The following is a 21,338-nucleotide window of genomic DNA, read 5'->3' as shown; positions in this document are numbered from 1 at the left end:
TCTGTTACTGGTGCCATTTTGACAGCATAAGAACCATTGCCCACCACAGTAAACCACTAAATGGAACATAATATGCCACACCTGGCCATTATTATTTATGATACTTTCTGTATACAGTGTGCATTGTCGAGACCATCTAAAATGATTTCTGTCTTTTGGAGCCTTTGTGGATTGTAGTGCCTGAAGCCGTTGATGAACATACCTTGTGCTATCATAAATCACTTGGAATAACTGTGGCTCCTTTTCTAGCATGGAATCTTTCACACAATATTTTGTCTGGAAAGGAAATATTTATAGCTCCATAATGGATTGTCTTAAGGAATTCAGAACAGTAGCTAGCTTCAGGGCAAGAGAATCTCTAGATATCTAAACTGTGGTTATTTTTGCTTCTTTTCTTTCTTCTTCCAGAACGGTTTGGTTTAAAAGACTCCTTTTCTTTGATGAATATGTTTGACCATCTGTCAACACCTGGAGGCTTTCAGAGGTTTGCAGGGTAAGAGCCAAGTATAATCTTGCTTTGAAAAAACGTCTCTCTTAATTTTGTTAATAGTTCCACAAACAAACAAACTGTTATGGGGTTTGAAGTTGGTCAACTTCAGAGAGTGGCAAAATGAGGCAGATACAATAGAACAGACAGAGAAGGTATATAGATGCCGAGCAAAGCCTTTTCCAAAAGGCATTACACATTTGTCATTTTCTTCTTCTCTTTAATGCATGTTGGATAAATAAAGTGAAGTTCTTCTGGTATGCTGAATGCTGAAGCTGATCTTTGCAGCAAGAAGTGCTGCCAGGTGATGTTTTAATAAGCTTGAATTCAGCGGCAGAACCTAGGCTTTGAATGTATATATTCCTAGGCCCAGCCCATAGTAATTGCCCATGCATTGTGGCTTTCTGACAAAAGAATTCAGCCCAATCATTCACCATTGCAACCACCTTCATAAAGTCCAGATCTTCTTTTACATTTTTTTTCACTCATGTATATTTCAAAGTGACTCCGTCTGTGGAAAAGCTTCTGTTATATAAAGCTTCACTTTTTTTTCCAATTGAGTTTCACGTAGCCCCATGATTCATAATGTTGAAATGAGAGGCAAGAGGATTTGCTCTTTTTATAGTATTCCTGTATATTGTTGAATGTTTAATGGCGGTGGGGGGAATCACTGAAGGCCATGACATGCCAGGTAGGCCTATTTTCATAATAATACCTTTTCAGTCAAGTTTCTTCCTTTTATTATGGCCAAACCTGAAGTAGCAGGACAACAGCATGTTTCATTAAGTTGTCTGCATTTCCTATTATCCCAGTGAAGGGCAAATAATTTTTTCTGTAATTGCACCATTTTGTGTCTGGCTTTTAGGTTATATAACTTTCTCTGAACACAATAACATCCAATTTTTCTCTGCCTCAGCCATCTGGAGCTCAGTCTAGAATTCACATTTCTCACATTTGCAGAGCACATGTCCATGGGCCACCCCAATTCCCCTACCTTAACCCTCCAGTATAAGCAAAAGAAAAACTGTTTCATTTGTAATAATTTATTAGATGTGGATTGAGAAGGAAATAGAAACCTCTTAAGATCGGATAAAGCTGCAATTAATCCCTTCTGCTAGATCAAATGAGATATTTCCTCTGAGAGTTTTGTTATAATTTAAATGCATTGTAATTTTTAAAATCCCACACTTCCTTCTAAAAGCTGGATATCTTTGTCATATTACAGTCAGCTCTCCGCATTTGCTGAGTTTAGGGACACAGGACTCCCCTGAAAGTAAAAGACTGTGAATAAAGAAATGGCTATTTTTAATCTGACATAACACCTAGGCTTGTGCACCAGATTCAGAGTGGTTGGTTCCCTTTGGCCAATTTGGCTTTTTCAGCTTGGCCGGATGGCCGTAACACTAAGGACCCAGTCATCATGTTTTTTATTCATCACGGGACCACGTGGCAGTGATCATGGCTCCTCCTCCCCACTGGGTATCATGTGGCACACAAAGAGGCTGGCTGCTCACAGGGGATTTCCCTGTGAGCCCTACTGTTGAGCCAATCTGAAATGAATAACGCTGTCATGTGTCTTACGCACTGCTTCCTTAACCCTATTGTTCAAACTCAGACTTCCTTGAAAGGAAAGAAGAAAAGGGTCCCAGGAAGGATGCTTCTTAAACCCCATTGCTCAAACCCAGACTCCCTTAAAGGCAAGAAAGGAAAGGGTCCCAGGAAGGGTGCTTTCTGAACCCCATTGCTCAAATCCAGGCTTCTTTGAAAGGAAGGAAGGAAAGGATCCCAGGAACAGAAAGGGGAGCCTTGTAAGTTCCTCATTGCCACCAATTGGCTGGATCTTCCTTGATCTTTCAGCTGCTTAGCCAAAAACAGTGATTTCCATTAGCCAATTTTCGGGAGGCTCCTGAAAAATATTTCTGGGTGCCCAACAAAATTCAGGTGCCAAAACTGGATCACTTTCCAGACAAATTGCACAAGCCTAATAACACCTCCTTCAGAATTTCTAGATCCTTTAGCATGGCTATAGGAAGTTGATTATAGAGTCACACTGGAGGACCTAGGGTTTTCTGCTGCTGCTCAATCACATAGTCGTTTCCGACTCTTTGTGACCTCATGGACCAGTCCACGCTAGAACTCCCTGTCGGCCATCGCCGTCCCCAGTTCCTTCAAGGTCAAGCCACTCACTTCAAAAATACCGTCCATTCATCTCGACCTTGGTTGGCCTCTCTTCCTTTTTCCTTCCATTTTCCCGAGCATCGTGATCTTTTCCAAGCTTTCCTGTCTTCTCATGATGTGGCCAAAATACTTCAACTTTGCCTCTAAAATCCTTCCCTCCAGTGAGCAACCGGGCATTATTTCCTGAATGATGGACTGGTTGGATCTTCTTGTGGTCCAAGGCACTCTCAGAATTTTCCAGGGTTTTCTAGGGAGAACATTTTTAATCAAGTCTATGAATAAACAAATCCATAAAATTCAAAACTGCAAATGTGGAGGTATGACTGCTGGGTCACCAAATTCCAATGATTATTAACCTTTGGCTGGGATCATAGAACCCATGGAGAATCTGATGAAAGCTATGGACTGCCTCTTCATAAAAATACTCATGAAATATACAGAACAAAGGCCAAGATTTTCTTGATGGAGTCTATCCATTTGGAATGCAGGCTTCCTCTTTTCCTACTGCTCTCAATGTTACCAAGAATAATGGTCTTTTCTGGTGAGTCATCTCTTCTCGTGATATGGCCAAAATATTGCAGCCTCAGTTTCATCATCTTGCTTAGTTCAGTCTAATTTTAGCAATTAGTTTGTAAGCAAAAAAAGAGGGCTCTCACATTTTATGTTGCCATCCTTTCCTTCCCAGAATGAATGAAAAACTAATTGCAAAATGCTGACCAGATCTCAGCTGACTGGTCTTCTCAGGATAGCATTTTAATTATCATTGTTCTGTGTCTCTCTTTCATTGAGCAGAAGGGTCTAATTAATACTCAAACTATCCTGTTTTTTCTGATGTATGAATTCTCCCCTGCCAAATTTCATTCCACAAGCAAGATGGCACAATATGAAAAGCTTAATGGCAATTAGACAAAATGAAAATTTGACATGGCATTATTTTTTTCTTTTACTTTATGTCTGGAAACTTCCTGGTGTTGCACAGCTATGTAAGTCCCCTTATGTGTTTGGTTGTGCCTTTTATGGCTGTTGGGCAATGGGCATATTTAGTTCATGGTTATTTAAGTAGATTTTCAAAAATGTGATTGTTTCCAGTGCATTTGCATATCAATGTGTATTTTTATGTAGTTGTTGAATTTATACACTGCGTTTTTTCCTGAGTTGGAAGCACTATTTTTACATATTTCATAAACAGGTACTGAGCGTTCCTCGATGTGCAATGAGGCAATATGCAACACATTGGCAAACTGATTTAGTTGACTATTTAAAGCAGCATTTCTCAACCTGGGGGTTGTGACTCCTGGGGGGGGGGTCACCAGGGGGGTGTCAGAAGGGTCGCCAAAGACCATCAGGAAAAAAAACATATTTCTGATGGTCTTCGGAACTCCTTTGGCAGAAAAACCTGAAGATTTTTCTGCCCATCTTTCTCTTCCATTTTGGAAACAGACGCCAAATCCTCCCACCAAAAGCTCTCTGCCTGCTGCAATTGGATGGCCTTTCAGCTGGGAGGGCTGTTTCTGAGACTCCAATTGGGGAGGGAAAGCAGGTGTGCTCGGCGCATGACGAGGGAAAGCGCATACAAATTTGGGTGTATCAGGTATTTGTGCCAAATTTGGTCCAGATCCATAGTCATTTGGGTTCACAGTGCTCTTCGGAAGTAAATGAACTCCATCTTCCCTAAATCAGTCAATTCCTTCTAAATCCCTCCAGTATTTTCTGTTGGTTATGGAAAGTTTGTCCCAATTCCATCATTGGTGGGGTTCAAGGGGCTCTTTGATTGTAGGTGAACTATAAATCGCAGCTACTACAACTCCCAAATGTCAAGGTTACTGTGCCCACAGTGCTCTCTGGATAAGGTGAACTACAACTCCAAAATTCAAGGTCAATGCCCACAAAACTCTTTCAATATTTTTTGTTGGTCATGGGAGTCCGGTGTGCCAAGATTGGTTCAATTCCTTCGTTGGTGGAGTCCACAGTGCGCTCTGGATAAGGTGAACTACAACTCCAAAATGCAAGGTCAATACCCACCAAATCTTTCCAATATTTTCTGTTGGTCATGGGAGTCCGGTGTGCCAAGATTGGTTCAATTTCTTCATTGATGGAGTTCAGAATGCTCTTTGATTGTAGGTGAACTATAAATCCCAGCAACTATAACTTCCAAATGACAAAATGAATCCTCCCCAATGCCACCAGTATTCAAATTTGGGTGTATCTGGTATTTGTGCCAAATTTGGTCCAGTGAATGAAAATACATCCTTCATATCAGATATTTACATTACGATTAATATCAATAGCAAAATTACAGTGATGAAGTAGCAACATTGTGGGGGTCACCACAACATGAAGAACTGTATTAAGGGATTGTGGCCTTAGGAAGGTTGAGAACCACTGATTTAAAGGCTGATGGTATCTATCAGTAGAACTCTCCTCCAAAGCCACATTTCTAACTTTCACAACCAGACACTGAAACAGGACATATTATAGCATAGAGGATTTTCAAGACTTCAAGAACCAACTAATGGGATTAAATGTATCCTTTACACTTAATATGCAGGCTTTACCAAATTTAATAATAACATTAAATAGGGAAAGGGCATTTTACTTTGCTATGGATTGGCTATGGCTCCAGGAAAAAATATTTTCTGAAGGCTGTGTTTTCATTGGGAGAAAATGTCTCATTGACATTAAAGCAGATTCTGGTTTCAGAGGAGACATCTCCTCTAGACTTGTGCAGTGGGTGAAAGGGTTTGATTCCACTTTTGTATCTTCTGTGGTACCAATCGTTATTCTTGCCACACTAATTCAAGTAGGCCTTTTTTAAGAAATTAAAAAATGTGTTAACTCCCATCAGCCCCAACCATCATAGACAATGGTGAATATTTGGGGAACCTTCAGCTCTAAAACACTTTCCCCATCATCCCTGCAAAAAAGACTCTTTATATATGTTAATTCATACAATGCAAGTAAATGTCAAGTAATTCCATTGTTTAATATTGATGCCGAACTAAATACATAAATGTACAAACCTCCTTGGCTGGATTAACAGATGTTGAGTGTGTTCATTAATTTTCCGTTCCATGGATGATGACCTTAAAAAGTCATACAGGTCTCGAGTTGCAAGTTCTTTTTGTTTTTAATATTTGCATTTTCTGTGAAATCTAATTTCAGTTATGGATTATATGTACCAACCTACTCTGAGAAAACTTTCTGCAAAATTTATAAAACTTGTTTCTTCTGACACGCAGCAGATGGATCTATGATCTGAAGCCCCTATGGTGCTCACTCTTGGGAATTTAATACTGTGAAGTGTGTTTTCTGCCCAGAGGCATGGGCTCTGATGGGGACTTTGATGTGACTTCTCCTCAGACAATTAGTCAAACCCATTTCCAGGGTCCCTTGGGTGTATATGCATGTGTATACACACACACACACACACACACACACACACACACACACACAAACTCAAACTGTTGGTTATATGCATGACATTCTTTCTTTCTGTTTGCACATTGGTTATACGAATTAACAAAACAAGAGATAACTTCATTCTTAACTCTCCAAGATATGTTGTAGCCCTCTCTGAGGAAAAGAGCAAAATGGAAATGTTTTGTGTGGTGCATACAATTCATACGTTTGCATCTACAGTATTTTAAAACAACAATTTCAAATATAAATTAGGCCTCACAGGGACCTATTTATTTTTGCAAAGTGTTTCTACATTTATGACATCCACAAAGGTGTTTCTACAATATGAATCCCAGGGAGTTAATAGTAGCCCTCAGAAACCCATTGCGATGACTTTGTAAATCAGTTAGCTTATAATACTGCTTCTGTCTGCTCTGACTCTACATCAGAAACAGGATGCCATTCAACTACAAATGCTCTTCAATATGTTAAATGTATTAAATGTATAGTGTCATGTTTATTTAAGTTGTTTTTTGATTTGTTATATGTTTCACTGGCATTGAATGTTTGCCATTGTGTTTTATATTGTTGTAAGCCGCCTTGAGTCCCCTTGGGGAGATAGGGTGGACTATAAATAAAGATTATTTTACTCTTCATCTTCCAAACCTTTTTCATCTCTGGCTATGCTGGCTAAGGCTAGTTGCAGTTAGAGTTCCAGCAGCATCTGAGGAGACTCCTGATTTGTCCCTCTGCTCACATTTGTACTTGGTTTGTTTTCTGCAAGGTGGTTCTTTGTACTGTTAGTTGCTGTTACAGTACATATATAAACTCATAAAAACATTTTTGGAATCTATTGGCACACATTTCTAGTAAATCAAAATATTTCCAACTGATTAATCAATGTTTCAGTTGGAACTGTTAGTTTTTCATCACACATTGGAACTGGACTTTCGGCTTTCTCTCTCTTGGGTTGCTGTGAGCCATGAAAGCCTTCGTTAACACATTTTCTCTCTCCTCCTTACTATTACAGTACTACCCTTCTGGTTTCAAATCCAGACCTGAAGATGATGTTGGGGATTGTGGATGATAGATGGAAGCTCTTATGGTGCTCGCAAGCCCAGAGAAACCCTGCAGAACAAAGTAACACAGGAACTTTTACTAAATCCAAGAGATCAACAGAACAATGGTGTAACGAAGTGTGTGATTTTATTTTGATTATTGGATAATATGTTTATTTGAATTTGTTTAAACAGTCAGGTTTGGTTAAGTTTAAAATGGTGAGTATTAGAGCTGATAATACCAGGAGGTAACCAGCTCAGCATTATGAGACAGGTTGCCATAACAACGGGGGCGGAGCCAACCACCGTTTGGAAAGGAAACCAGGGAAGTTTAAATCTCAGTCTGTGATTTCTAGTCACAGGGGACAGACTGGTTCCATGTTTAAGGAAACCAGGGAGGCAGACCTCTAGTAGGCCAGACTAAGCAAGTTGGGTGACTTGTTTAGGGTTATTTTATAGAGGCTGTGGATTAAGGGAAATTAATCCCAGTGGATCCAAGAGATCAGTGTTTAGTTCAGTCTTGAGAAACAGAAGTATTTTGAAAGTTGGAACACCTCATATCTATTTGTAAATGTTATTTTAAGTGCCTTTAAGAAGTTATAGAAACCACTAAGCTCTGTACATGCAATAAACTTGTTTTGATTTTTTAATCCATCTAAGTCTCTGTCATACTCATATTCTAAGTTAAGTAACATCACCATCTGAAGTAAATAAAGAAAGATTAAAAAAGAATAAGTGCCATCTGCCTGACATCTCCTCCATTTGGTGGCAGCGAAGATAGTCATATATATAATAAATAAATAATTAAAATCATCATCCAGACATCTTTATAATTGGTGGGAACTGTGTGGTGGGATCAAAATTTAAAAAACATTCCTCACTGCCTCACTCCTTTACAAATGGTATTTACAATAGTCCCTTTGATTGCTTACAGCAACCAGCAGTTATAGACAATCCTTTGTCCATGACTCTGCTTCAGTGAAGATCAGCAGCAAATGAGGCCTCAGAAATAGTCAGGCCTCTCTGAGTACAGAGCCATCTTCTTTCAAGCCAGTACTCAGAAGAATCACACACATACTCGGAGAAACCTGTTCAACTGGTTCTCCAGCAGCAGGATAGCAACAGTTACAAACCACTTTCCCAGGTCCTTGAAAACTCAGCTAATCGGCTTCATGCATTTGATTTTCCAGTTATCACACATATAGTAAACCCTGACAAATGGAGCCTTTCCCAGTTCTCTGAATGCCACTTTTCTTTAAGTGCTTTTCCTGCATGGCAGGTGTTGGACTGAATGGCCCATGTGGTCTCTTCCAACTCTATATTGTATGATTCTATGATTATGAGGTTTGAAGAATATGTGGTCAGATATTATTGACCCTCAGTTTCCAGACCAGGCAATGTAACCTATGATGGTCCATCATGATCTAAAGTTACTAGCATTTTATATGTCTCTTGCATATACTGTACCACTGGTTTGTGGTCCTGCCCTGATAACATAGATTGGCTTTGTAGGGTTCGTATTCCAGAAGCACAAGCAGCTCTTTTTCTATTTACTTGTTTGCAAGGTGAAAGCCACTCAGTAGACTTTTGCACGTACCTCAACAGGTGCAAGTTGTTGGGTTTTGATCACAGGAAATAAGAATCCCAATAAAATGAAGAGTAGCCAATGCATGGATGCCAATGGGAATTAAAGTTAAAACATTGGCACCATTACACACAGCAACAGCATAAACTGTACATGATGTAATGTCATAGCTGAGCTATAAAGCAGGTTTTTAAGGGCAAAAGATTACCAAGAGTAGGAGGAATATATACAAACACACTTGTAAAAACAGAAGGACAAGATAAACTGATGTTTTTGCTTTGGGATGTTATTTATAGAGTTAAGTACTGGCCTTTTCAAAGAAATGTAAACATATATTTATCTCATAGGGATGTCGATTCAGGATTGGTAAAGGCCTTTATTGGTATATTTCGACCCTGTTCCTTTTTTGGTTGGACTGAGATATGACCTTGCTTTGAATAAGTTCCCATTCAGAATATAGAAACCATGGTTTCTGACCAACGATATTGGCCCTGATGAAACCCTGCAGAAAGCAATGGAAATATATGCAAAATCAGATGGAATTCCTTGTAGCTCTCTGGAAATCAAATGAACTGTCAAGTAAACACACAGGGGCTTGGGCTGCATAACTTTATTTAAAAGTGTTTCAACTGGAATCCTGTTTGTTAATGTCTCCTACAGTAGACACATGGAGTCAATTGCTGAATGGAGAGCCAACATATGGGCAAATCCAATTGATTCAATGGATGTAGTTTAATTGGGGCTAACAACATGATGGAGGTCTCTATTTGTGCTTAAGTGGACATACAATAATATAACTGCATACGAGTTTATAATAAGAAATATCACTAGTTTATTTATCTCTCGTGCCAGAAGCAAACCGAGGGTACAAGTTGCAATGTATTTGAAAACTCAAAGATTTTTTTAAAAAAAACTTGGCATTAATACTAAATGTCTTTTGCCCAGTAGCTAGCCACTTGGAGTGCCTCTGCTGTTGATATTAGAAGGTCCTCCATTGGGTATGTGGCAGGGCTCAAGACTACATTGTAGTAGTCTTGAGCCCTACTACACTAGTAATATCACTAGTGATATTACAGGAAAAAAAATCAGCTAACATGAATACTTTTCATTCAGGATCTTACAGAGTTGCTGGGCTTAGCACAGCAGGCTAAACTGCTGTGCTGCAGAAAAATCCTGCCGATTAAAAGGTCGGCAGTCCGAGCCCAGGTTGGGGTGAGCATCCGCCATTAGCCCCAGCTCACCTGCCCACCTAGCATGTTGAAAGCAGGAATGCGAGTAGATAAATAGGCACTGCTTGTAGCGGGGAGGTAATAAAGGATATCAGCATGGAAGATGGAGCAACTGACACCCCCCCCCCCCCCCCGGGTGGCAGGAGTCGATCACAGTCTCCAAGATGCTGGAAATAAGATGGGAAAACTGTCTTTACGTCTGTCTGTGTTGTTTGTCTTTGTTAATTATATAATCAGCATTGAATATTGTGTTCTGTAAGCCGCTCTGAATCCCCTTCAGGGTGAGAAGGGCAGGATATAAATACTGTAAATAAATACATAAATAACTAAGTATTTAGCATAATAAGTTTTTCTAGAGATTACTGTTGGACAATGGAGGATGAACTATAGTGCTTTTATTCTTACCACGTTCAGTCAATGGGTATTCAATTGGTGATAGGGTATTTGCGTCACGACCACTAAGCAGAAAAGCTCAATGAAATCTTTATGAATGAGTAATTCATTGTCCCCAATGAATGGCATAATGGTGGATAGACTCAACCAAGGAAGCCATGGCCCTGCATTTGCTGTTGATAAAATCGTAACTTTCATTATAGGTTCACCAAAAGTCAAAGTCAACTGCATGGCAACAGCAACAATAACAATACATAGCAAAAAAGATCCAATGCTACGGAGAACTCGATGTTTCATTCAGTCATATTATATATTTCTTTTTGAAATTCTTGAGAATGTGGACAAGGTTGCCATATGTATATATATTTTCCTAGTGTTGTGTGATGCTTCCAGCACCTATGGCTCACCCCACTGGATACATAATTCAATTGGAGTGGGAAGTATTTATGTACGTGTGAAACGCTGCAGAATTGCTTTACCATGCATAGTTTTGGCGTGAGAATGATTTGGATCAGGCGGAGTCAAAGAGAGCCAGATAGGCTATATTTTACATTAATTACACCACAGAATGCACTTCCTCTTAGTTCTATTTCAGGAAGTAGTTTTTGTTCTCCGTTTTCAATTTGGCAGAACAAATTATGGGCTGATTGCCTGATAGGCAAAGTAACTAATCAAAAGTGCACCAGGATGAAGGATTGTTCATTGTTATTGATACTTAGTCCTGATTTGCATCACATTGCATTTTCCCTCTTGACTATTCTGTTATTACATATAAGAGTTTTGTTTGGGGCAATAAATTCTACTTATCTTTTGATATTATTAACTACTGTACAGAGGGGAAAATCTGAACAGGTATAGGTGCTACTCTTGTTTAGATAAATATCAAGTACATTCAATGATCCTCAACCCTATTTGATCAACAGATATCTTCTGTCCTTAGATTTAACCACACAGCAGAATTATAGCAGTTTGACACCACTTTAACTGCCATGGCTGAATGCTATAGAATATTGTGATTTGTGGTTTGTAGTGCCAAAGCTCTCTGACAGAGATGGCTAAATATCTCACCAAACCACAAATTGTAGAGTTCTATAGTATTGAACCATGGTAGTTCGAGTGGTGTCAAACTATGATATTCCTGCCATATGGGTACAGCCCAAATCAAAAGTGAGACAATAAAATAAAATAAAATAAGTAGGATTTAGAAGTGTTTAAAGGTAAAGGTTTCCCCTTGATATTAAGTCTAGTCGTGTCCGACTCTGGGGGTTGGTGCTCATCTCCATTTCTAAGCCTAAGAGCCGGCGTTGTCCGTAGACACCTCCAAGGTCATGTGGCTGGCATGACTGCATGGAGCGCCGTTACCTTCCCGGTAATACACGGTAACATTATGTAGTAATTACTGTATTTATGAATTTAGTACCAAAACATCACAATGTATTGAAAACATTGACTACAGAAACATTGACTACTAAAAGGCAGATTGTGTTGGATAATACAGAATGTTGGATAAGCAAGACTCTACTGTAACCGATTCCTCATAGCATAAACTTTTGTGGACTATATAGACCATGTTATCAGATGCATCATTTTTCACGCATGGTGTCACTTTGCTGTCCCGGGGAAGTACATTTAGTACGGGGAAGGTATGTAGTCAGCTGCTAAAAGAACGCCCTTTTACAAGAAATTCTTCCTGTTCTTGCAGGAAAGTTCATCTATAAATCATGTCACATCTCCTTCATTTTCTCAGGCATGGCATGTTAATGACTCCCTTCATGCATTATGTCGATGTGCTGCCATTAAGTGGTAACTTACGCAGGTCTTCATTAGTTGCTAATTGGCAACAAATCGGTTATAGCTGTTATCACCAACACTGTAAGTTTAATCAATGCTTCAGTCAGGCTTTCAATCAAGGTCAGCACATTGAGAGAGGCCTCTATAAACCCAACTGATCTAGAGAAAAGCGTCTTGCCGTTCAGGTGTGGAGCAGGTTTGGTTTCCACCAGAGCTTGAAAGAGTTACTTTTTTTTTTTAACTATATGTCCCCCAGAGAACTAAGACTCCTTCTACATTCCCCTATATCCCAAGATCTGATCCTAGACTATCTGCTTCTCCCAGATTATCCCTCAGTGTAGACTTGGGCCCCATCCACAGTGCCATATAAAATCCAGATTATCTGCTTTGAACTAGATGATATGGCAGTGCAGACTCCTATAATCCTATTCAATTTAATCTCCAGCCAGGAACGGAGAGAGTTGTTAGGCAAAATACAGTACAGGGCACTTTAGATTTAATGATTATGTAGAAAAGAGTATTTTAGTATGTTTACTAAAGACATTCACTCTTCTATACAACCATTAAAGATACAGGACATCTGTCTTTTATTAGCCACTAAGACCCCTTCTACACTGCCATATAAAATCCAAGTAATCTGCTTTGAATTAGATTATATGGCAGTGTAGATTCATATAATCCAGTTCAAAGCAGATCATGTGGATGATCTGCTTTGATAATCTGGATTATATGGCAGTATAGAAGGAGCCAAAGACCCTTGTATAAACCCTGGGAGAACTGCCTTGTAGTTGATATTGCACTTTGTATAAGGCAACTTTCTCTGGGAGACATCATCTTGGTGACTTCTGGTGTCATACTGGTGTGTGTCTTACAAAAGCACAACCACTTTTGCACGAGTTCCTCCTGATGCCTTGCTTTTCTTCAGGCTGTGCAACAAGAACCGAATGCACAGCTCTGCCCCTTCCTTAATACAAGCAAGACGGGTTGTGTGTCAAGCTTTTTCACTTACTCCCAGACTTTCTGGTTCTTTTCCATAAAGTATAATAGATTATATTCTCTGTCCAACTAAAACAGAAATTAAGCTCCAACTGGAGATTCACATGCTGCATTCACATGGGCTTTTCTGGATGGATTTTTTTGCAAAAGTTGGGAACGTCTGTCTTTGTGTAGTCATTCTGCAAGATCTCAGTCACTTGTACTTTTCTGGTAAACAATCTCTGAACAGCTTTTAAAAATTGTGTCAGAAGTGAATTGAGAATATACTGCAAGTCACTTCTGGTGTGAGAGAATTGGCTGTCTGCTAGGAGGCTTCTCTCATGTCTAATGTCCCTGCACGGGAAGCTGAGGCTGACAGATGGGAGCTCACCCCGCCTCGCGGATTTGAACCACCAACCCTCAGTTCAGTTCAGCCAGCACAAGGGTTTAACCCATTGTGTTACTGCGGTTCCTTTCTGAGCAGCTGTTTTCTAGAGCGAAGGCACTGCGGAAGTGATAGTTCTACCTAAACCATTGATTTTTTATATCCTTCATTTTCTGTTGAAGGTTATGCACATCCAACTCTTGCAAATGGACTGGGAGATAATTGGGCTGTTGCACAAGGTACTTCACCCACCTTGGAATATGTTTGCGTTTTCATTGCTTGGAATTCAAATGAGCCCTTTGCTAATTTGGGATTCACAACCAGGGCTGGCAATATACTTTCTAATCTAGACTAATCTAACCTGTTCTTTTCTTCTTCTTCTTCTGACTTTGCAAGAAATCACCCACAATTAATACCATCACATATTTTGTAAAACATTTTATAGCTTAAAGACCAGAAACCAGAGGTACAAATGTCGTCTTACAAATATGAAAAGCCAGTCTGGTTACACTGGTTTATTTTTACGTCCTTAAAATGTACATTTTGTTTAAAAAAAAAAAGGAAGGAAGGAAGGAAGAAAAAAAGTCTCTTTCACTTCCATCATGATTTACTGAATTTGACATGTTAATGGGGAGAAAAAAGAAATGACAGAAAATCAAACAAATAATCATAATGACATTTCCTTCTGAGACAGCGTGGTTGAAAACCTGGCAGGCAATATTAAATTGAGTACATAACATACAAAGATAAAGCCTTTCTGAATTAATCATTATTGTCCTTGCTACTTTTTAAAAGCACTGAGGCATTTACAATAATGCTAATTCTAAAGAATAAGCTTTTGTACAAATTGGCAAAGTGGCATACAATGTCAGTGGTATCCTCTAAGTCAGTGACATATAGATTTGGTAGTACTTCATTATAATAGTCTGGTTGCTCAGCTGTGTCAAAGGTTAGAAAGAGATTGGCTTGATAAAAACTTGAACCTGAAAAGTTTGATTTTTTTTGATATAAGGTAAAGGCTTCCCCTTGACATTAAGTCTAGTCGTGTCCGACTCTGGGGGTTGGTGTGCATTTGCATTTGGAAGGCGAAGAGCCGGCGTTGTCAGTAGACACCTCCAAAGTCTGTGGCTGGCATGACTGCATGGAACGCCGTTACCTTCCAGCCGGAGCAGTACCTATTGATCTACTCACATTGGCATGTTTTTGAACTGCTAGGTTGGCAAGTTTAGCAGTTCAGCGGTTTAACCCTCATGGCCAGTGTGAATATAATGGTTGAAAAAATTATAGTCCATCCAAAGGAGCATTTGCAAGACAAGCTTGGATAAATCTGACCCTGTATGTGCTGCTTGAAACCCAAAACCAGGAGTTGAGAACTTATTCCTCAAGTGTGGTTTGGCTGCAACTCTCATCAGCCTTAGATAGCAAAGGATGGCGTGCTGAGAAGTAAAACCATGCCTAGAGAGATGTATTCTGTCCCTTTTAATAATCCTTACATTCATATATTTTAAAGTTACTGAAGAATATCCTCAATTAAGAAATCATTAACCTCCTGCCTGGGCTGTTGCTTCATTGGCACATTTGATCATAGAATCCTAGAGTTGGAAGAGACCTCACAGGCCATCCAGTCCAACCCCCTGCTAAGAAGCAGGAAAATTGCATTCAAAGCACCCCCGACAGATGGCCATTCAGGCTCTGTTTAAAAGCTTCCAAATAATGAGCCAACACCACACTCCAGGGCAGAGAGTTCCACTGCTGAACAACTCTCACACTTAAGAAGTTCTTCCTAATGTTCAAGTGGAATCTCCTTTCCGGTAGTTTGAAGCTATTGTCCCACATCCTAGTCTCCAGGGCAGCAGAAAACAAGCTTGTTCCCTCCTTCCTATGACTCTCCGTACATTTTCGGGAAATGCGTATTCCGTCACAATGGAGGGGGGGGGGGAACTAATTTTGTAGCTGCTGGTTAATATTCTACTAGCATATGCGCCACTCTGTTTTATGAGCGCGAGTCTCTTCTTTAATGTAATTCCTTTCTTTCAGTTCTATCAACCTTTTCCATCTTGGGCTGTCAAAGGGGGGGAAATGAAGACAGTGCCAATACTTTTCATGGTTGTGCAGAAAGGGAGATTTCAGCAGGTGCTGCCTATTCCTTGGTTGTGTGATAAGCAACACCTGCAGAAATTCCCTCCTCTAAGCTGAATTCTCTCCCATCGTTTAAAAGCATTGGGCATTTAGACATGATTGGGACTAACCCACACTGGCAAATAAATTAGAATATTCTGAGGAATAAAGCAGCCCAAAACAATCACACAACGAAACATCCAATTCAAAATCCAGTTCAATCCCCAGCTGGAGACTGTCATGTAATTATTAAGTGGCAGTAAAATGGTCACATTTATACAAAATAAACTTATTATTTATTGCATATTGCAAGCTTGGAATTGTAATTCAACATCTGAATGCAAACACTGTTTTTGTGTGTGTTTTTTCCCCTGTTGCTAATAACTCAGATTCAATTGACTGAGCTAATAAGACTGGATTTCCATGCCCTCTTACATTTCACTGTTTGTGTGTGTGTGTGTGTGTGTGAGGAGCACCTTGAGAAACTGCAAGTTGCTTCTGGTGTGAGAGAATTGGCGGTCTGCAAGGATATTGCTCAGGGGATGCTCCAATGTTTTGATGTTTTATCATCCCTGTGGAAGGCTCCTCTCATGTCCCCACATGGAGAGCTGGAGCTGACAGAAGGAACTTATCCGTGCTCTCCTCACATTCGAACTGGCAACCTTCAGGTCAGCAACCCAACCTTCAAGTCAGCAGTCTTGCCAGCACAAGGGTTTAACCCACTGCTCCACATTTCACTAGTGAAAATTGGGGAAACTGGTTGAGCAACATCAAAGTGTGGTCAAGAAGGCAAAGGTTATTACTAAGGACAAACAAGATAGGAGAGGCTACAGACATTTGCTTTTGTCTGGGTCTTTTGGGAAGGGCAAAACCCTGCTGCCCTTTCTCTCCTTCTTCCCTCTCTCTCTACTAGAGTTAATTGATTGCAAACTATTTTGGAATTTCAACTAAGTTTGAAGCAACTAAAGAAAACTGAAGAAAAGGGGAGACAACCGGAGGAAGAGATGGAAATTGGGCTATTTTAAAAGAAGGTTAAAACTGGGAAAACAGGATTAATTGGATCTTTCCTTGCCAAACACAACAATTGGAAAGTATGGAATTACTCAGCGTAGTGTAACAATATAGCCAAGTGACACAAAGGTGTTACGTTGTTCATTGATTTCACTGGAATCCGTGCTAAACCCTTGTGCTGCTGAACTGCTGACCTGAAGGTTGCCAGTTTGAATCTGCAGGATACGGTGAGCTCCTGCTGTTAGCCCTAGCTTCTGCCAACCTAGCAGTTTGAAAACATGCAAATGTGAGTAGATAAATAGGGAAAAGGCAAAAAGACACTCCAAGCAATAATGCAGGCCACACGACCAGGAGATGACAACGCAAGATCCTCAGCTTGGAAATGGAGAAGAGCATTTCCCACAAAGCCAGAGATGAGCACCGCCTCTAGAGCCGGAAATGAAAGAAGCAAGGTTGTTGTATGTCTTTTGGGCTGTGTGGCCATGTTGCAGAAGTATTCTCTCCTGACGTTTCACCCACATCTATGGCAGGCATCCTCAGAGGCTGTGAGGCATGGAGAAGCCTTTGCCTTTGTCTATAAATGTGTTTCATTGTAACAAAGCATTGAATATTTGCCTGTGTTTGTTTATATACTGTAATCCGCTCTGAGTCCCCTTGGGGAGAAGGGTGGAATATAAATAAAGTGTTGTTGTTGTTGTTATATTTTATGACACAGCAAACAAGATAGATATGCTGGATTTTGTATCACAAAATCACAAGTCGAACACTTCCCAAGTGTCTAGGACTGTGTGATGTATTTTTGGATGATGCGTGCAGATCCCAGGGTGGCTTATTATTGTTATTATTATTATTATTATTATTGTTGTTGTTGTTGTTGTTGGATGGATCCAGGCTAAATCAATGCGATTTGGGTCTCACTGAGATAAACTGGATTACAATTAGCCCTCTCCTTTTGTAGGATTTTCAGTGAGAACTGGAAATAACTTTGGCTCCACACTCTCCAAAACAGTAGCCTCCACAAAATCTGAGACAAATGAGTCAGATAGAGTGCCAGTGCTAAGTTCTACAGGATGTTACTATGCAAATTAAAGGTCAAATCATAGTGCTTTAACTGTGCAGTGTGGAAGGGTCCCAAGTGTGCATGGAAGCTTTACTCACATCCATTCTACCAGTTCCGTGTATTTCTTAAATCGAACTTCTTCCCTTAAAAGATATGTCACACTTGGGTGCTAATGTTTTGAGTGGTGAAAATAGGCACATGAAATGTGACTATTTTGCTAAGATACCTGGGGAAATGTCTAAATACAATATTATGCGAGTCTCCTCAATTTGAAAGATGAGATCTTGAATCTGTTCCCTAGCTGGACTGAAATGTGAATACTTTTTAAAAAGGCTCCATGCTGTTTGCTGCCTATAGCGTTCTAACACTTCAGTTTATGAGGTTTAAAAAAGGCTCTTGTGGAAAAGAGCAACATCCTCATTTATTATTTAGAGAGAGCTGGTCATAGGCGACAACAGAAGTAAACACAGGCATGCTCCCTTCTTTTAAGATTGTAGGCATGGCATGCTGATATTTATAAGAACCCGTCAGTTTCATGTCTTTCCCTTTGCAATGGCTTGGTAAGGACAGGAGGTTAAAATTAAAAAGTCCCTTTCGGTTTATGCCTTTTATGGTAATTAAGAAGAGATCATGTCAGGCTTTTTCCTCTTCTCTTTTGGCCTTCTTAGGTCCGAACATTTAGACTGTAGCATACAGATATAAAGTGGTATTATGGTAAAAGTATTTACACAGCCCATTGAGTTTGAGCAATATTTATAATTACTTGTACTAAACATTCAGTGGCAAACAGATCGTTATGAAAAATTAAGAACATTTTTGAGAAGAAAAAATTACATGAAAGTAATTCTTTGTCACAAGCTTGAGAATGACTGATGTGGATTACGCACGCCACACACACAACACCTCTCCGAATTAATGCTCTGGGAAGAGCTGTTTGCGCTTGATGTGTCGTAACACATCCATTCATCTCTCTTCTATCCATTTACTTTAAATGTTGCAAACTGATGGAGTTTGAAAGGGGGAAATGAAATAATTAAAAAGAAAGGGTGTCAGAAATGCTATACTGCAGGTTGACCCTTTTTTATTGTATCAGAAGTGACTTGAGAACATACTGCAAGTCGTTTCTGGTGTGAGAGACTTGGCCGTCTACAGAGACATTGCCCAGGGGATGCCTGGATGTGATAGCTGGGAGGCTTCTATCGTGTCCCCACAAGCTAGAGCTAACAGACAGGAGCTTACCCCCGTCTCGAGGATTTGAACCGGCAACCTTTAGGTCAGCAACCCAACCTTCAGGTCAGCAGTTCAGCCGGCACAAGTGTTTAACCCATTGCGCCACTTTTGCTCCTCCTTCACTGGCTGACACTATGATTTGTTTTTAATAGGAAATGTCATGGTATCTCACCATGGCTTTCCAATGTAGCAAAAGAGGAAGCCGGATCCAAAATCCCAGATATACCAAAGCTAGGAACTTCCAACTAACATAACCATTTTGCTTCTGCAAGCAGTTGCAGTGGTTTGTCAAGAAATTGATCCTAACTGGTTCTGTTGTTGCTCAAAGTCAAAGCAAATTTGCAGTGTATATTCTGTGTTTTTACTCCAAAGGAAGAGCATGCTGTTCAGATCCAGATCTGGACTATTCATATGTGTGGGAGAGGTTATTTTCTTCAGTCCTCTAAATTTACTAAACCCATCCCACGGGTTAAAAAGGTGATGAAATCTTCAATGGGTGCCAATGGCATTTGTCCCTCTTTTGAAAACTGCAGCAGGAAGTCAAGAGTTGTTACCACCAATGGAGAGATGAGGTCACAAAAACTCTATTGTTCTTTTACTGCACAACGTTGTGCACTACTGACTGCACGTTGTTCTGCTTTTGTGCAATCCCAAGCTCTTTACATTCAGAGTGACCGTCCATTAATGAGCATTCAGACCCTTATGGCCCGAATGAGGTTATCCAATGAAAACATTAACAATTCTAGACAAATAATTTCTTCTTCACTCATAATGTAATAGCTTGTACTTCGGTGGTCATGGCCAACAGAAGAAGTAGCTTTACATGGATTTAGACCAGGCATGGACAAACTTTGGCCCTCCAGGTGTTTTGGACTTCAACTCCCACAATTCCTAACAGCCGGTAGGGTCAACACCTGGAGGGCCAAAGTTTGCCCATGACCAATTTAGACAAATTTAAGAGAACTACACAGATTCCCATAGTTTGCTTCTGTAGGAAGGAAACACAACTAGATATGGTCTAATCTTCTGGGTCTCTTCTCACGTTCTTCATCCAGTAAATCCCAACTGTTTTCATGCTGAATTTGACAGACATCAGCTTGCCTAGATGCCAGATCATCCATCCAAATGGCATCAATGGGTGATCTTTCTTATGTTCCAAAGATGAATCCTTGCCTTGAAATCAAGTTCTAGGGTTAAGCTCAAAGGATACCTTACGCTGTGTTAGGCCACTGCCCAATCCTGACAAGCCAATAGAACAAGGTACAAAATTCTGCCAAGTTAGAAAACATCGCGTTGACTGGGCTCCAGTGATATGCTCCATTGTCTTTTTTTTTTTTTCCTAGGCCGCCAAATGGCTTATATCACTGAGGTTTCTGTCTGGAGAGAAAACTGTGTTGCTGAACTGCGATGCAAGTGAGAGATGCTTTCTGATCCGTTTCGGGAAATCGAAGAGCTATGAAGTCTGTAATCTCGGCCCATTCTTTGGTTCAAGCACCAGCTCCGCCATTTTCTCTTCACTTCGCCTTGTACCTAAATGTTAAAAAAAACAATTAAATATGCAGTATTAGCATTTTGTATGTACAATGGTGGGAGCAACAGGAAACTCAAAGATACTAACAATATCTGGTGGATGAATGCCTCAGTGGGGATATGTGTGTATAATCCATTCTCAAAATCTAGATAGGAGAATAAAAATGCGTATCACCCCTCGACTTGTATGTTATGACTGCCCATTACTTTTCCTGAAACATAGGAGAACAGGATTATATTGAATATAGGTGCTTCAGGGACTGGTTCATCTGGATTTGAAGCAATGAGGGATGACCTATCTTGCCTAAGGCTTTCCCAAGCCACTTATGTGATCTGCCCCTCATTACCAGCCAACAACTCAAAGAAGGAGTCAAAAGAGCCTATTCAGCCGACTGACAAAGAATGAGCTCCTCATAGTCCCACTTGAAATGACTCTTCACCTCTACTTTAAGAAGCCTAGGTCTGAATCTCAGATTTTCCACATACAGTTTGAATATTTCTCTTATCCAAAATGCTTAGGTAAAAGTAAAGGTTTTCCCCTGACACTAAGTCTAGTCGTGTTCGACTCTAGGGGTTGGTGCTCATCTCCATTTCTAAGCTGAAGAGCCGGCGTTGTCTGTAGACATCTCCATGGTCATGTGGCCAGCATGACTGCATGGAGCATCGTTACCTTCCCATCGGAGCGGCACCTATTGATCTACTCACATTTGCACGTTTTTGAACTGCTAGGTTGGCAATGCTGAGGCTAACAGCGGGAGCTCACTCTGCTCCCTGGATTCGAACCGCCAACATTTCGGTTAGCAAATTCAGCAGCTCAGCAGTTTAACCCGCTGCGCCACCAGGGGCTCCCAAATGCTTAGGACAGAAATATTCTGTATTTTAGAATTCTTGAAGATATCTTGAAGATGG

General features: G+C 40.2%; 1 protein-coding gene across 2 annotated transcripts in view; it reads right to left on the bottom strand.

Annotated features, from left to right (window-relative positions):
• Positions 1 to 13,903: 13,903 nt before the first annotated feature.
• Positions 13,904 to 21,338, bottom strand: part of vipr2 (vasoactive intestinal peptide receptor 2) — a 55,473-nt gene continuing 48,038 nt past the window's right edge. The window contains exons 13-14 of one of the 2 annotated variants that reach the window (XR_009999724.1): positions 19,850 to 20,429; positions 13,904 to 19,756 (exon numbers count right to left, since the gene is read on the bottom strand). Coding sequence is in view for 1 of the 2 variants with exons in the window: in XM_062957568.1 (XP_062813638.1) it covers positions 20,256 to 20,429 (174 nt within the window). In the remaining variant the exon portion in view is untranslated. Of the gene's footprint in view, positions 20,430 to 21,338 lie in introns of both variants that reach the window. The other variant, XM_062957568.1, reaches the window with a different exon arrangement.

The sequence above is a fragment of the Anolis carolinensis genome, chromosome 6 (assembly GCF_035594765.1).
Source record: "Anolis carolinensis isolate JA03-04 chromosome 6, rAnoCar3.1.pri, whole genome shotgun sequence".
Classification (NCBI taxonomy): domain Eukaryota; kingdom Metazoa; phylum Chordata; class Lepidosauria; order Squamata; family Dactyloidae; genus Anolis; species Anolis carolinensis.
This window is presented reverse-complemented; position numbering and strand designations above follow the sequence as displayed.